Source organism: Protopterus annectens, chromosome 15.part0, assembly GCF_019279795.1.
Source record: "Protopterus annectens isolate FY-2018-M chromosome 15.part0, PAN1.0, whole genome shotgun sequence".
Classification (NCBI taxonomy): Eukaryota; Metazoa; Chordata; order Ceratodontiformes; family Protopteridae; genus Protopterus; species Protopterus annectens.
In genome coordinates, this window is record NC_056749.1 from 248,191,645 (window position 1) to 248,208,699 (window position 17,055).

Genomic DNA, 17,055 nt, shown 5'->3' on the forward strand with positions numbered 1-17,055 from the left:
TTGCCATCCTAAATTACTGATGTCAAACAATGACCTAATCAATAAACAACATTTAACACTAATAAGTTATGCATCACAGAAAATAGATTTTTTTTTATAACAGAAATGCTAGTCTTACCTGAATACTGCATGACAGCACCTATATATGAATCTAGGACAGATCCAAGAAAGCCAGCAGAAGCACCATATACAATTAAGGGCCACTGAGGAGCAGATATGTCTAGATCACTGACACAAATTAGCTGCGATATGAAGTAAGCCAAGCCTACACACAGTCCACCTAAGATGCTTGAAAGGAAGCCCACAACAGTAACAGCTCCATTTGTACCTAGGAAAAATATACATATAATTACACACTTTATAGCTCAACAGTTACAGCCATCTTCTTTCTGGATACTAGTCTCTAACTTGTAATATTCTCAACAAACTTTTAAATGATAAAAATACACAGTAGGAGAAGTTGAACTCTCGCACAGAAATGAAACATGCACTTCTAAATAATATGCCTTTAACTAAATAAAGATATATAATTATCGACCCTGGAATGGGTAAGGCCAAGCTCTAACCAAATGGGATAAGTTATTTCAAGTACAAGAGAGTACACTGGTTAGGCCTAAAATGGCACGCAAGGGCAGCTAGCCTAGTACTTACTTATGAACCTATAACAAGCAGTTATAAGTACTAATTATGAATTAATGTTATGAGAGACCTTTGTCATAAACAGCAGATCTTTGAAGAAATGAAAGTGACATACTTACCATAATGATAGATCTGTGTCGTCTGCTTCTGTCCTTCCTCAGTGGATTGGTTATCAGATCAATCTTAGATTGGACTTCGGCCGCTCTCAGACTTTGGATCCTGTGCTTAGGCTCCTCCCCTTATCCATAACCCCGTGCAAGAAGAGAATTACCCGAGATCGAATTTGCCCCATTACCAATGAGAAGGAAATTAACCCCAGACCTATAACACTAAATACTCCAATAGGATGAAAAAACAGCTGCCAAACACAGAACTTGAGGAGTGTATGTTGAAACCAAAGTAGCTATAAGATCAGTCACACCAGGAGTCATGGAAAAAATTCAAGGATGGGGGAAGGAGAGAGGGAAACTGAGGAAGGACAGAAGCCGGCACAGATCTTTGGTCAAATTCCTCTGGAAGTGTGAAACATGTGCCAGAAAATTTAGTGTCCTTAAGACGAAGATCACTGATGCATAGACTCTTTTCTCAAACCTGTCCAAGGCCAGAGACTCCCACCACCATGTAATCAATGACAAGACCCTTGCTTCAGGACTGTCTTTTGGGGAAACCAGAAATCCGTCAGGTTTACACAGGACTGGCATGGCTATGTCCGTCTCTTTTCATGCCCATTTAGAAATTATTCTCCTATTTTGTCTGCAGGAGGGGCCAACAAAGAAGTAGAAGGGCCAGCCCCAAAAGCCTATAGAAATACTGATTCCTTTTGGGACTGAGCTTCTGAGGATCACCACCTTTCTCTCTGAGTAGTTCAAGTATTTCAAACAACATGTCCTTAAGGGGGGGGCTCTACGGGGCCCCAATCCCATATCGAAATCAGTGACTTCAGTTAGGGACTCCTGTGGAGAGTCAATGCATCTCCTTTTGCGCTTATGATTCTGACGAACCTCCCAAGTGGGATGGTCTGGGGAGGACTTAACTCTGAAGGAAGGATTGGTGAAAGAGAAATAATCTGATGAGTGGAATGGGACCATGCCCTGGCCCTGACAGTGGTCAAAGCTGGAAGAAACCCCCAGCTGGATTTGTTTCCTGAGGAACTTCATCACCATCCTATCCATGTCAGCTTCTGACAGACTCCTGGAGGACCAAACTGAATGGAGTGAGGAAGTGGTGGAGGAAGGTCTAGAGATCTGATGGGGAGGCCTCTCCTGAAGGATGGGGGATCTCAGCTTGGGTAAGACAAGCTCCAGTGAAAAGTGTGACTCCAGTAAGAGAGGAGTACTGGATCCTATAAGAACAAGTTCAGACATGAAAGTCAGATCTGAAGGCTTTAAAATCTTTAGGGCCAGAGCCAAAGAAAGGGAACAATGATGGGACAGTTGTTTTGTTTTTGGTTCTATAGATTTCTCGTTAACCTTGGCTTTATCATGGCTCTCTACAGTTCTGGATTTTTCTGCAGATTTTTTAGCAAAAGGAGAAGCAGCAGAGGAGTGAGCAAGGGGAACTTCTCCAGTGTAGGCAAGGAAGAGTAAAACTAAAATACAACCAGAAGGCCAGTGACCCCAAACAAGCTTTATTCAAATCTTAGCACCTTGGCTTAAAAGCCTTCACAGAGATTAAAAAAGCATCAGTTACAGTCAGTTAAATATACATACTCATTAACACTTCAATTAGCAATTAAAAATCCAATGCAAATAATTCACTAATTACCTTAAAATAATACTTTCCAATTATATCCTGCATTCAAGCCATTAGGCATCAAAGTATCATACTTTAAAATGAAAACAGTTTCTTTACATAACAATGCTTAATAAAGCTTGTTTAGGGTCACTGGTCTTCTGGTTGTATTTTAGTGTAGTTGTTTTAGGGAAGGAATACTCCCTTAATAACAAGTTTGTTTTTCCTCTCTACAAGAGCTCTATGCTCAAATGCAGCACAAATTGGACATCATTCAGCCAAGGTGGGCAGCCCCAAAACAATACATTCATTTGGCATATGCATCTGATTTGAGGATTTTGAGGCCGCAAGCCACACATTTTTTGAAGCAAGAAGGTTTCAGAATTTTTCAAATATCCAATGAGATAACAATAATGCTAATAATAACAGTAATGATCACACAATAAAAGTTTCACAGAAAAAATACTATACACCTTATTAGAAAGAACTACAACTAATCCTAGGGCACTTCAACTATAACACTAGGAATAACACGTAAAAAATCTTTGTCAACAAAAACAACAACTAAAAGGTGCCAACAGGTGAGTTAGAGAGGGTATAAAGAATCATTCTAGCATAACACTTAATATTAGAATAAGGGAAGGCACAAGAAAAAAAAAAGAAAGAATGAACAGGGGATAAACCCCAGAGAAAAAAATACTGAAAATGACAAAGGATTGGCACTTGTCTTGATCGGACAAGTCTGAAACTGGCTGAAGTTTGATCTGAAATGGATCCAACAACTCATCCATTAAGAAGTGGACAGAAAAGACAGAATCAGATCTGGGATACTTACCATTGCACAGATTCTTTTCAGGTGGATACTGCTGGATAATCACAGAGCTCTATCAGCCAGAAATGAACCAGTTAATGACCTTCCTTAACAGCACACAGAGCTGTAGATTTGACTGTGGCCCACAGAAATTGACTTTGATTAGCATTTCAGGAGCTGGTGGATCTGGCTGAGTATCGGAGGGAAGGAGCAGCAGTCACTGTCTTGCCAGTTCCAGCACAGACAGTGGGTTATCTGCGATATAGCACTGCCTCTGTGATGGCAATAGTGCTGTAATCTCATTGCAGGTAGCTGCTGAATTCAGCATTGAGAGGTTGAAGTTAAGTGATGCTACACGCGATGATGAGCCTGATTGTCAAACAGCTCCTACGGCATAAATGAAAGTAATGCAGTTACCTTAATGATAGATCTGTGCTGTCTTTTTCTGTCCTTCCTTAACAGATGAGCTTCGGACTGGACTTCAGACACTTTTTTTCAGACACAGGATCCATAGCTCAGGCTTCTCCTCTTATCCATAATCCCCTCTTGTCCTTAACATATAAATAAGGTGTTATTACAGACAATGGTAGCAGAAAGATGCATGACAGAATAGGAGAAAATCTGTACTGGAACTGCAACAACATGAAATCATGTGCCAATGGTAGCCCATACAGTCATAACAGAAGCCATGGAAAAAATCCATGAAATGGAAGGGGGAAGGACGGAAAGAAGTTGAAGAAGGATGGAAACAGACAACACAGATTGATTACAAGTACATAACTTTTGTATCTGATGTCTTTTCCGTCCATTCCTCAACTGATGGGATGGAGTCTCCAGCTACTTAGCTCCATGAGTGGACTCATGGAAGGATGTTCTGAAGGACGGCAGAACTAAAAGCCTCCCTTATCTCTGGAAAGAAAATCCAATCTGTAATGGGAAATGAAGGTATGAACATCAGACCAAATGGCATAAATGTCATCAATTGCCCAAGAAAAGAAGGTCGAAGAAGTGGAAATTGCATGTGCTTTTGGCATCTTAGTTAAAGCTAGAATTTTTAGCTTAAATAGATGGGAGATACAGCTAGTCGACCATCTAGCTAAGGAAACCTTTGACATGCTTTGACCCATCCTGGCTTTAGAAAAAGACGCACACAATTGGTTTGACTTCCTGAAAGGTTTGGTTCAATGAGGGCAGAAATGTAATTGTGAACATCAAATAAATGAAATATGCATTCTCCTTTATTTGAAAAATTTGGAAAGACTGGAAAATTAATACTTTCATTGAACAAATTCTGTGTAAATACTTTAGGCAAAAAGGAGGGACTGGTGTGTAAAGAACCCCTGTCCTTGTGGAACATAATATATGGAGCTCTGACACTCTTCTAGCTGAAGTAATTGCTACCAGGAAAAGGATTTTCTAAGACAGAAAATTTAAGTCCACCACGGCAGTCGGTTCAAAAGGGGCTTGGGTTAAGGTTTGTAGTAAGACAGTCATTTCCCAAGGGGGAGTAGGATCCTTGATTGGAGGTCTAAGAAAGGTACTTCTCAGGAAAGCTTCACACAACTTATGGGGAAATGACTGGATTAAGGACCTTAAAACTTGTTACTAAATCGATCTAAGAGTAAGAAAGTAAATGAAAAGGAATAGTGAACATTATGACTATTTTTTTCTAGCAAATTCAAGTATGCTCAGTAGTAATTCTGCAGCTGGTCTTCATGCTTCCATGGAGACAATCTGATAAAGAGAAACTGGCTACAGGCTGGTTGAGAGTGATTGGCTAAAGAAAAAAAAATGAGAAGAGAAATTGGCTAGGACATAATGTTCTATGAAAGCATTCGGGGAATTTTCCCAGCTGGGAGAGCTATAATGAAAAGACAAAACAAATTAGCACTTAGTAGAAGCACAGGCTGCACCATGCAACTTAGCATGTTTAACCTTTCTTTTAGGTTAACTGAAGTCTGAGAATATGGCTGTTAGTTTGGGACTTTTGATCCTGTTAGGAGGGTAAAACTTATGTATTTGAAGATGTACATAGTTTTGTGTGTTAGTATTAAGTTAATAAGTATTAGGAGGTATTTTTTGAGGGCTTTCAATAAAACAAAACATTTTGTAAGAAATGACATAGGCTCAAATGGATGTGACAAGAAACCACTGGGAGGAGTATTACACTGGCATGTATTTATATTCCACCTAAAACTACTATAATGGAGCTTAAGAAAATTCTAGGAGAAATGATCATTTTTCAGGAAAGAATCTTACTTATAGGTGGGGAGTAGAAAGTAATTTAAAATGGTGAAAATGTGTCACGGGGGCCCAATAGGGAAATATAACAAAGGAGGGTAGATATTTGAAGAAATTTATGAAAATATTTGGCGTGGAATATGTGAATTCAGTAAAAGGAGTTCTGAGTGAATTTACACATTATTTCCCATGATATAAAAACTGGGTAAAGCTAGACAGAATTTACATTTTACAGGAACATGTGCATTTAACTGAAGGTCTTGATACACACCCAATAACTATTTCAGATCATTCGCCAATAATACCTAAAATAAAAACACAGGGTAATGAAATAAAACTGAGACACTGGTGCTTTACCACCTATCTGATGAAAAGAGAGGAAATTAAGGAATGGGTAGTGGAGGTTATTCAGGAGCTATTAGAGAGGAAAGATTTTTTTTCCTGAAAAAAATAGCTAGGGAGTGGGATAAAATTAAGGTGGAGTTTAACAATGGGGAGGGGAATAAAATAAAAGATTGCTGTTAAGCAACTGTTTTTTTGATAATTACAGTACAGCACAAAAACTTTTAGAACAATGACTCAGGCAACAGAAAGTAGGAAGAGCTTTTGCCAACCTTATGGAGTCTATAGCAAGGAAGGTAACAACAGATTCTGTAGCGGTATTAGAAATATTTCGGAAATTCTATGAAAGTCTGTATAAAGCAGGGAAATACAGTAATCAAGAAAAGATACAAATGGAAATTTTTATGGAAGAATTAAATATGCCAAGGTTAGAGGCAGATGAGGCTCAATTACTGATGGTTAGGATAGGAGGAGATGAGATAAAAATTGTGATTTATAACCAATCTACAGGAAAGTCCCCAGGAATAGATGGTATTCCTGTGGAGTTTGGAAGCTAGGAGGAAAAAAACTGATAAAGATCTGGAAGATTTTGTTTAATAGTATTTTAAGAGGAGGAGAAGTAACAACATCCTGGAAGAAAGCAATGGTAGCTGTAATACCTAAAGAGGGTAAAGATCCATCAGACCCAGCTTCATATAACCCATTTCAATACCAAACCATGATTATAAAGTATTCATGTCTATAATGGCTAAAAGAATGACAAAAATAATACCAAAACTGATAGATATGGATGTGGTTTTGTGGAGGGGAGGCAAACATTAGACAACATTAACAGAACACTGATGATCCAGATGGAAGCAGAATGTAAAAAGATACCATTGCTGTTGGTGGGTCTTGATGCAGAGAAAGCATTTGACAGAGTAAGCTGGGGCTTTATGAGCAGGGCAATGGAAGCATTTGCATTTCCTGAAAAAAAATTATAAGGTTGATTAGGAGGATATATGAGGGATCGGAGGTGAAAATTAAAGTGGGTGGGGTCCTCTCTGGTAATCTCTGCTTCAGCAGAGAAACCAGGCAGGGGTGTCCCCTTTCCCTTTTGTTACCTAAATTATATTTAGAACCACTGGCAAAGAAAATAAGGGACTCAGAAATTCAAGGATATAATTGGTATGGTAGTCAAGAAAAGCTGGCTCTATCTGCAGATGATATTTTATACCTGACAAAACCAGAAAGAGACATTACAGCGTTGTGGAACATTTTGAGACAGTTTCAAATATTTTTGGTTTACAAATTTAATGACGCTAAAACAAAGGTAATAGCAGTAAACTGTGTGTAGTATTTAGGAGTATGAAGTAAAAACAATTCTATTGTGGTGTGGCAGCTAAGGATATGCGAGAAGAAAGTAAACAAAAGATAATACAAAAATTGAGAAAATGGAAGCTTTGTTATATGGTTATGGATAGTAAGATACAAGCAGTTGGAATATTTTAGTCCCTTTAGATTTATACACAGGTCAGGAATATTTTCATCAAGCAGAGGAGAAATTGTGGACAGCAATTAATAGAGATGAAGGAGTTTATCTAGGAGGGAAGACAGCAGGAGTCAATTGGGAAAAGCTGATTCTTCCAGTAGAACAGGGCAGACTGGGATTACCCAATTTGAATGGGTATTTCAGAGCTATACAGTTAAGGCTCTTATAGATAGTGCAAGCAGAAAACTATAATTCAAAGTGGAAAAGGATGATGTTGAAATGGGGGGGGGGTCAAGAAAAGTACAGTTGTGTACACTTACCATAAATGTAGATGTTCAAGTGTATTCACTGTTGCTGCCATCATTACATTAGGATTATCTGCTTGCAAGTAGCCCTCAGCTGGCCTGATTAACAAAGTCTTGGGTCCTGCGTTGGTCGCTGTCCCTTCTTCCATGACATCAGGTCATCAGGGGTATAAAACATGCAGCTGACGCCATTACATCAGTCTTTCTTGCCGTGCGGTACCTGAAGCAGAAGCAGTTCGCAAGCGCCGGTCGGCCAACTCCTGAAATTTCCATTTTCGAGTTTCAGAACCAAAGTCTTCAACTAAAACTAAGTACCCCATTGGGGAAACTATTTTTCTTGCTCCTTACAGATGTCAGTAAAAGTTAATAATTGCATTACTTGTGGAAAGCAAATACCTCAAAGATTTTCATTCGTACTATATTCCTAGGCCCTGACCACGACATACCTTGCTGTCAGTTTTGTGCTTTATTTAATCAGCGCACTATCTGTTGTCGATATATTTTCGCCTCTAAATATTTTGGTTCTCGGTTTAATTATCCAGAAATGTCGTCGGTTAGCCATCTGACTACCGGGATTCCAAAAAAATGCAAAGATAAAGACAGAGACAGGCCACCGAGGTCCAAAACTGCCGACGACACTTCTCCTAAGCCAGTCACCAGTTCGCCGGTACTCAGTGAGGTGCTTTCGCAGCCCCTTTTACCCACTACTTCTGATTCGTAGGCCTCTACTGAGACCCATTCAGAAGCCGGTATGCCACGAGATGCTTAAACTATGGAACCCGCGGATGTCTCTACCTTGGATGGGTCTGGAGCCGCTGTGCAGGCACTGGCTTCTGAGGGTGTATTCAGGCCTACAAACTTGCATATTAAACTGACGCCTTCTTCTTTACTTAGGCCTAAATCTCGATCCATGCCTAAAAAACCGATGCCCAGGCCACATGCTCAGGCCTCTATGCCTAAAAACAAATTATAAGAATGGCTGAAGATCTAATACCTCTAATCAGGGGTAGCCAACCCCCCCCCCCTTTCTAAAGAGGCCTAGGACTGAAGTTGATTATGAATCTTCTGATCAGGATTCTGTTTTTTTCTGACTCTTCTGATGATCTGAATTTACCCTTATTTACTTATGAAGATTCTGATGCAGAGGACTCCATTCCATCTGTTTCCCCTCCTGAGGATTTTTCTTTTGGGGAAACCTTACTTACTCTAAGGGAGCATTTCCACTGGGAAAGCCAGGATTTTTCTGAATCAAAAAATAGGCTTAGGGATTTCCTTCTCCTACCTCAGCATAGGCCTTTAGCTATTCCTCCTGTACTAGACATTGTTGATGATGCTTTCTCGGAATCTAGTTTGGCCCCTGATTCCCTGCCTCCTGCTCCCAGAAAACCTGACAGATACTACAGGGTTCCCGAGTCCCACAAGTTCCTTTTTAAAAATCCTATTGCAGATCCAGAGACTATTTCACAGGGGCCCAAGGGCATTAAGGCCTCTACTGCTAAAAATCCTACACCTTCTGATAGAGACTCCAGGGCGCTGGATAGATGGGTAAGAAGGTTTACACTTCTGCAACCTTGGCCATTAGGGCATTAAACTGCCAGTTTCATATGTTAAGTATTAGCAACATGTTATTGGACTGCTTAAACAGAAAATGATGTTGAGTCCTGACTGTGTGGAAAGTAAAGAATTGCAGGATTTAATGCATTCTTCTGAACAAGTTGGAAAACAAACTTTGCAATGTGGTTTTGATTCATTAGAGGCCTCTTGCAGGGCTGCTGTTACTGGGTCTGTGCTCAGAAGGCATGCTTGGCTCAAGGAGCAATCCTTGCCTGATCATGTTAAAGCTAAATTGTTGGATGCTCCTTTAAATCAGGACCGCTTGTTTGGCAACAAAGCTGAGGAGGTTCTTAAAAAGATGGAAGATAAAGCTAAATCTATGCAAACTGTTAAAGATTTTTTACAAGTTCAGTCTCCTAGATTTAGTAGGCACTGCCCCTCTAAGAATTGGTCCTTTCCAGCCCCTTCCAGGTCTTCTCAAGCCAAACCCAGACTGAGCAAAAACCCCAGGTTTCAGTCCCAGAGGACACACAGACCTAAGCAGTGGGGGGCCTCCACTTCCAAATCTGGGAATAATAAGACTCCCCCCTATGGTAAACTGTCTGTGACTTCCTTTTAAAATTTTCAAGCACTTTTCAACTGACTGCCCCTTTGGGAGGAAAGATTGCTCTTCATGCAAAGAAGTGGAAACTCATTACCCAGGACAAATGGGTTTTAAATATAGTGTCCCAGGGATAGAGATTTCACTTCCACACGTTGCCATCACCAAGTGGGTGGCCGGACCTACCTCCAAATCAGTAGGCCCAAAAACAAGTACTTTCTCTCAAGCATGGGGGCTACTCAACTGGCACCAGAAGAGGAAAAGGGACAAGGTTTCTAGTCGAGACTTTTCCTGGCACCCAGAAAAGACTATTCTTGGCATCCTATCTTGGACCTGTCTACTCTAAACACCTTTTTGGAGATTCCAAAATTCAAGATGCTGACTCTTCACCAATTACTTCCTATGCTAGGCAAAGATGCCTGGTTGGCAACACTAGATTTAAAAGAAGCATACCTGCACATCCCAATCAGAGAATCTTGCAGAAGATACCTACGCTTCAAAGCAGGCTGCACGCACTATCAGTTCTCTGCACTGCCCTTTAGCTTATCTACTGCGCCCAGGGTATTCACAAAGTGCCTAGCTCCAGTTATTGCATTTTGCAGGCAAAGAAATATTCAAATGTACCCATACCTGGACGATTGTCTAATTCAGGCAGAAAGCCAGGACATACTTATGAATCATCTGGCCTTTGTACAAAGGGTTCTAACTTGTCTGGGGTACACCATAAACAAAAAAAATCACACCTGGTACCCTGTCAACAAATTATATTCCTGGGAGCAAGCTTGAATACAACTTCCCAGATGGCTTACCTCATGCCAGAGAAACAAATTCATTTGACAAACTGCTTCACACAAGTGGCCACAAAAACCCTGCTTATCTGCAAGACAAATACTGTAAGCCTTGGGGTTCGTGGCCTCCTGCATTCTTCTAATTCCATATGCAAGACTGCATATAAGGAAACTACAGTGGTATCTGAAAAGCCTATAGTGTCAACATTCTCAAGACCTGGAAACAGTGATTCCCATCATACCTTGCCTATGCCTAGAGCTCCTATGGTGGGCAGAGGTCTGCCATCACAGCAAGGGACTGCCTTTCACACCACCCCCTGCCGCCCAAACATTAACAACAGGTGCCTCAGACTATGCATGGGGGCTCACCTGGCAGGGAAGTGCATTCAGGACAAATGGAACCCAAGTCAAATGCATCTGCATATCAATCAAAAAGAAATGTTAGCTGTACAGAATGCTCTGACAGCCTTCAAGGACCACATTCTTCCAGGACAACTAATGGTAAAGATGGACAACACCACTGTTATGTGGTACATAAACAAGCAGGGGGGTACACATTCTTACCCCCTCTGCAGACTAGCCATGGCATTGTGGAACACAGCTTTGAGCTACCAAGTGCACCTACAAGCTCAATTCCAGACAGGAAAATTAAATACACTGGCAGACGGACTAAGTTGACTAAAACTACAAGTTGAAGAACCAGTCTGGCAGGGGGCATCTGGTGGGAAAGGAGAAACACAGACAAAGAAACTGGTGTATATATGAAAAGACAACAAACACTGGTATCAACTACTAGAAATTTTACCAGTTACCAGTAAAAAAGTAAACACACAACAAAGGCACAAAGGAAGCATAGAGTTTCTTTTTTTTTTGTTTAGGAGAAGGGAAGGAACTTCTGTTAAAAAAAGACCAACAGCAGAGAAACACCAAATACTTTACAGTATGAAATATTAGAAAAAGAAGCACATAGTTGAATTAAAGCCTGAGCTAACAGACCATGTCTGTACTCTATGAGCAGCAATCCAGACCTGATAATATTGGGGTAGAGGGGATTGAAGGTAGGGGAATGAGCCTAAGTTTCATATCCCAAGCCTGAAAAAAGTGGTCTAAGTCAGATCTGAGGTTGGATTTGAAACCCATCAGTACAGGAATGGCTGGAAATGACAACATCAGATAAAAAAAAATCCCTGGTGTACAAGAATAACCTATGTTATACTCTAGTAGGTCATACCAGAGTCATTAAGGAGTGTGCGGAGAAATACTGAGCAGCTGATAAACACAAAGGGCAGGGACAGAAATAAACCAGGAAGCTCCTTATGCGTGTACTGCATTCTGAGAATTCTGGAATTCAGAATTACTACATTGTACGGCCTAAATCATTTGTTTTTTTACTTAAATGAACAATATAGAAATACAGAAAGCCTCTGTGCCACAAGAAGGCTAGAAACCTGACTGTGACCTAGTAGACCAGAGCTCAAGTAGCAGGTGGGACTAGACAGGTGACACCAGCGCCTTTTCCTTGAGACAGGACAGTTCTTGCCATAGATGAGCAACCCCTGGCAAAATTTGGAGGGTAAAAGTGTTTACATGTACACTGCTTAAGTCACAGCAAGGGGGGGGGGGGTGGAGTTTGGAGCAGACTGGCTTATGGCCACAGATTAGGAATGAGCACATGATGTGCTTGAGGCATCACTGCACGTTTCCCTATCAGTTAAGGAAACCACATCCCCTATCCTTGCTTCATTATCCAGCATTAATAAAAAAAAAAAATCCCTGCCAGGGTCAACAGTATCATATCCTCCTCAGCTCTTGCATTCTAAGAAGGAATAAGCAGGCCAACTGAGGAAGGACAAAAAGAGATGATCAGCATTGGGAGCAGGGGTCAAAAATTAAAGAAAAATATTGAACTATAAGTGTTAGTAACTAAAACTGAGCTCTTACCAATCATGTTAAGCAACTAGAAAATTTATATACTGCACATATAAATAACACTACTCTTTGAATGTAATATGACAATATATTGATAACAAAGGAAACATTTCGGCTACTTCAAAGTATTTCATAAAATCCATAAAACATGCATATAATGAGTAGACAATAAAGCACAGAGGAAAACGGTAAGGATGTTAGGGATTGACACAGCATCAGACATCTAAATTATCTGAGGATGTATGTTATAATCAGTGCCTCACAAAACTGCACTTTCCTCTTCATAAGAGATATCTGCCACTGCATAGATACCTTACTGCTAACTAGAACAGCAGACAATCTATCAAGCCAACCCAAGGAAGAAAAGAAGGAAGTCACTAATGACATCAAGCAGTAAAGATGAAATTAAACCTCTTTTAGCTCTGTACTGGAAACCCAGTTTGCAAAAGTTCATAATGTGTGGATACAGACCCCTGCCAAAGCTTCATAGATATCTTTAACTGAGACATTTATGAACAAAACAGCCAGTGTGGCTACAATTTTATTAGAATTAAGCCTAACCATTCCATTGGAATCTTTGTTATATTTGTCATATTAGAGAAAAGTGCAGCTTCCTAACTATATAAAATTGAAAGTTGTGTATGTACCAGTGCTGAAATACAGGTCCATCTTCCATAAACAACAAAACTAAGGCCAGCAGGCAACAGGATCTCTTGGCAAGTCAAACTATCCCAAGCCAGCAAAGCCCTGACCCTTATTCCATAATGTACACACAGGTGCTTAATCACTCCGGATATGAAGTGAGCCTAAACAATAAGTCAACTGCAGTAGTATCCCATACAAAACTGCTGGGGTTTACAATAGATGAAAACATACAGAGGAATATTAAAAATCACCAGAAACTAAGAATGTTACATAGATCCAAAAAAATCCTTACAGCATCTACCAGAGTTTCTCTTGCCACTAGATACCTCTCTATTGTATGGTTCTCCCATCTTGACTAACCTCCAGGCCCACCATGAAATCTAAACTAGAAGACTGTTACAAGGCAGCAAGTTTTGCACCTCATATAAGTCACAGGACACTTTGTTCTGCACTAAAAACTCTAAATTGGTTAAAATTATCCCACCAACTAAATTATACCCAACTTATCTGAAAACAAAATTATATTTCAACCCACTTCCTGCCCAGTTATAAGTATAACTCTCCACAACAACCTCCCAAATCGTCAACTTCGATCTTTTGACAAAAATTTACTTGACATCTAAAAGCCTTACAAAAGTTGCGGTCAAAGTCTGTACTCACACTGTATAGCACAACTCTGGAATAAAATCCTGCACCAATCAGAGCAATATGTAGCATTCATTTATTTAAACTGAAACTAAACTAATTATTCTCAGACTCCTGGCTTTGCACTTGTTGCTCACATGGCTAGAATTTCAGCTCTTTCTCCTCTAGTACTTGTACACGGGTCTACTTCATATCAGAGAAAGCTCATATAAACTAATCCAAAATTACCAAGACAAAGTTAACGCAACTGCATAAAACCGAAAATGTATACACCTGAATCCCACATAAATGAAACTAAGGTACTTACAGTGTAAAACAGTGCGATCTCGGAGTTGGTATATTTATTATGTAGGCTTGTGGGGGTGAAGCCCCTCTGCTAAAACGAAGGTAGAAATATATTTGCAGTCTTTATATGTTTTTATAAGTCCATTTAACTTGTAAGTTACTCAGACTACGGTCACTTGTGCTTAGATCAGCATGGCAGGTATGTTTTTAATAAAATTTTTATGTAGTATTTCTTTAAATCAGTACAGAATTGTGGGATGTTGTGATTCCAGTTTAGGGCAAGTTATTTTATTATGCAAGTACACCGGAGGGTTTTTACTTATTTTTTTTCTAAGACAATAGCTTAATGCATTGGTTGGAGGTGCCCGGGGAAGCAGTTTTTGTTATGTGTTTTTGGGTTTGTAAATTTTCGGTTTTATGCAGTTTCATTAACTTTGTCTCAGTAATTTTGGATTCGTTCATATAACCTTTTGTTCATTGGAAGTAGAGACTCATACACATCCTAGCTCTCCTTTTCCTCATTTTATTTCTCATACTCTTATTTCCATTACACTTAATCTTGCTTTTACTCATTTATCCTGCCTTCCATACCTACTCCACACACTACCTCTAAAACATTATTTTCTCACTCTCCCCGCTCCCTCTCCTCTTTCCAGTCCACTGTAAACTCTAGCACTTATAACATGTCAACATGTTTCAATGTTACATGTTATTGTATCTGTCTTGTATTAATGATGGTTTGTGTGTATTATTCAACATGTTACTTGTGAATCAATATTTGACATCAGTTTCACCCATGTATAGGCATTTTCTGTTTTTACTTGTGGAGCTTTTCTCACTGCTGCTATGGCTGAAAATGGATAAAATTATCCAGCTGGACTTTCCTGGTAAACAAATGTCAATAAATAAAGTATTAAATGCCAGCATTTGGAAAACTGAGGCTCAAAAGCTATTATGCCAAAGGTGGAGGAAGATGAGTGGGTATGTTACGGAAAATGTATTTGCTGTTCCAGATCTATCATTATGGTAAGTACACATCTTTCATATCTGTCAAGAAGAGTCCATCTTCTAAAATAAGTAGGACAGAGCCCCAAGCTAATCCTCTTGGTTGGTCTTCCTTTTGGGAACATACCTGTGGCCACAAAGTAAAACCTGGATACTACATTCAGCTTGTAGTGCCTTACCAAAATGTTGGCAGAAGATCACGCAGGCAATGCACAAACATAACTTAGAGCTGTATTCCTGAAAATAAAAACTTTAGAAGGAGCAAATGTTCTGGAGAATAACACTTTGGGACAGACAGAAGAGAAGTACTTTACATGTTTAACAGAACAGATTGTAGCCAGAAACCCATGAGGTTAAAATCACTTTGGATGCTGTCTAATCTTTCTGTGGGAGAAAGTAATAAATTGTGGGCTACATTTAAGATCAGTTTTGTATTCTCAGTAATGCACATCTATACAATACAATACAGAACATACTCTCTCTGGTTTGGCACTGCCAAAGTAACACAAACAGATAAGATACACTGATTAAGGTTGGACGCTAACCACTTTTGATATGATGGAAGAGTCAGTTCAGAGAGTGATCCCGGCTCTCTCAAATGACAGATATGGAGGCTGAATGAATAAAGTACTCAGCTCAGAAACTCCTCTGGTGGAAGTAAACAGCTATCTGAAAAAAATCTCTTCAAAGAAAGGCATGTCAAGTCTGCAGAAATTGGTTCAAAAGGAGGTAAAGTTAGCTTCTCTAACATGCAAAATATACATTCTAAGATGGCATTAACTCAATCAGGGGCAGTCTCAGTAGGAAAGCTTTTTTGAGAAAGCTTTGCACATCTATAATGATGCTAAGGATAATGAGGTGTGGCCTTTATGGAACTATATGACAGCTAACTACACTTTGAAAGAGGAATAACTGAGGTCTGATCAAAATATGTGCAGGGTAATCAAGTATAATTGGAATGAGAGTTAGAAAAGGGCCAACTACCTTGCCTGTAGCCCTGAAAGAAAACAGATCTTTGTGAGCGTGAGATTTCTGTGAGGGAAAAGTAGTCCAGACTGCCCTAGAAGAAAAGAAATGATGCTGCTCGCTAATGAAATTACAGAAATCATGCAGTCAACCTTATGTAGTGTACACCCAAGGTAGAAAATGGTGGGATATAAAACAGACCACAACAATATTGTACAAGTGGATGGCAATAAGACCAGTGGGCAATGCATTCTTAAGGATTGAAGGGGTAGAAAAAAATGCCCTCATCTTCAAAATAATTGATATGCGCAGGCACAATGAATTGCAATGACTGCCACTAATGGAGTGGGTAAGTGGATACATTTGGAAGGCGCATACCTTTGACATCTGAATGACATGGTACAACGGAGCAGGATTCTAAGACCACTGTACTTGTAACATCCACTGCGACACCCACATATGAAATCTGGCAAGTGGCACTATAGACACTGATGCTGCCATGAGACCTTAAATCCTGAGGCAGACATGGGTAGGAAACTTTTGAGAATTTAAGATCAGAGCATTCTCATCTTCCAAGGAATGTATGCTGTTTACTTGTGAATTCATGTTGCAGACAATGAATATGACCAGATGACAGCAGCTCAAATGTGACTTTGTATAAATGATTGTAATTCCGACAGAATGGAATAATGAAATCACATGCTCCAGTGGAGTAAATTAGTCAGAGACTAATCTTTTGTGCAATTAGAAGCCAGCTGCCTACATATGGGATGACCTTGGCTCCTTGCAGTCTCGGATCAATTACCACAATGGACGTGCATACGGTGAACACCAGGAATTCTGACATGAGACCAAATGAAATGGTTGAGAACTGGTAATGATGGGTCCTACACAGAACAGGAGAGAAAAAAACATCTTGCACTCTGGTAATTCTGCTGTTAAAAAAGGCATCTTGGTTGTGCAAAGAAAACATCTAGTCTTCTTTGGAAAAAAAAGAAAAGGGAAGGATCAACTACACCATGACCACAAAAAAAGCTTCTTTGCCGATTAAGTTATTTAGGCCACACAGGTCTATAAATAGCCTTCAGCCTTAAAAA

At 39.8% G+C, this 17,055-nt stretch overlaps 1 protein-coding gene across 2 annotated transcripts in view; it reads right to left on the reverse strand.

The window, feature by feature from the left end:
• Positions 1-17,055, reverse strand: part of TMEM19 (transmembrane protein 19) — a 521,036-nt gene that overhangs the window by 134,352 nt on the left and 369,629 nt on the right. For both annotated transcript variants that reach the window (XM_044056997.1, XM_044056998.1), the window contains one exon: positions 119-328. In XM_044056997.1, coding sequence (XP_043912932.1) covers positions 119-328 — 210 coding nt within the window. The remainder of the gene's footprint in view (positions 1-118; positions 329-17,055) is intronic.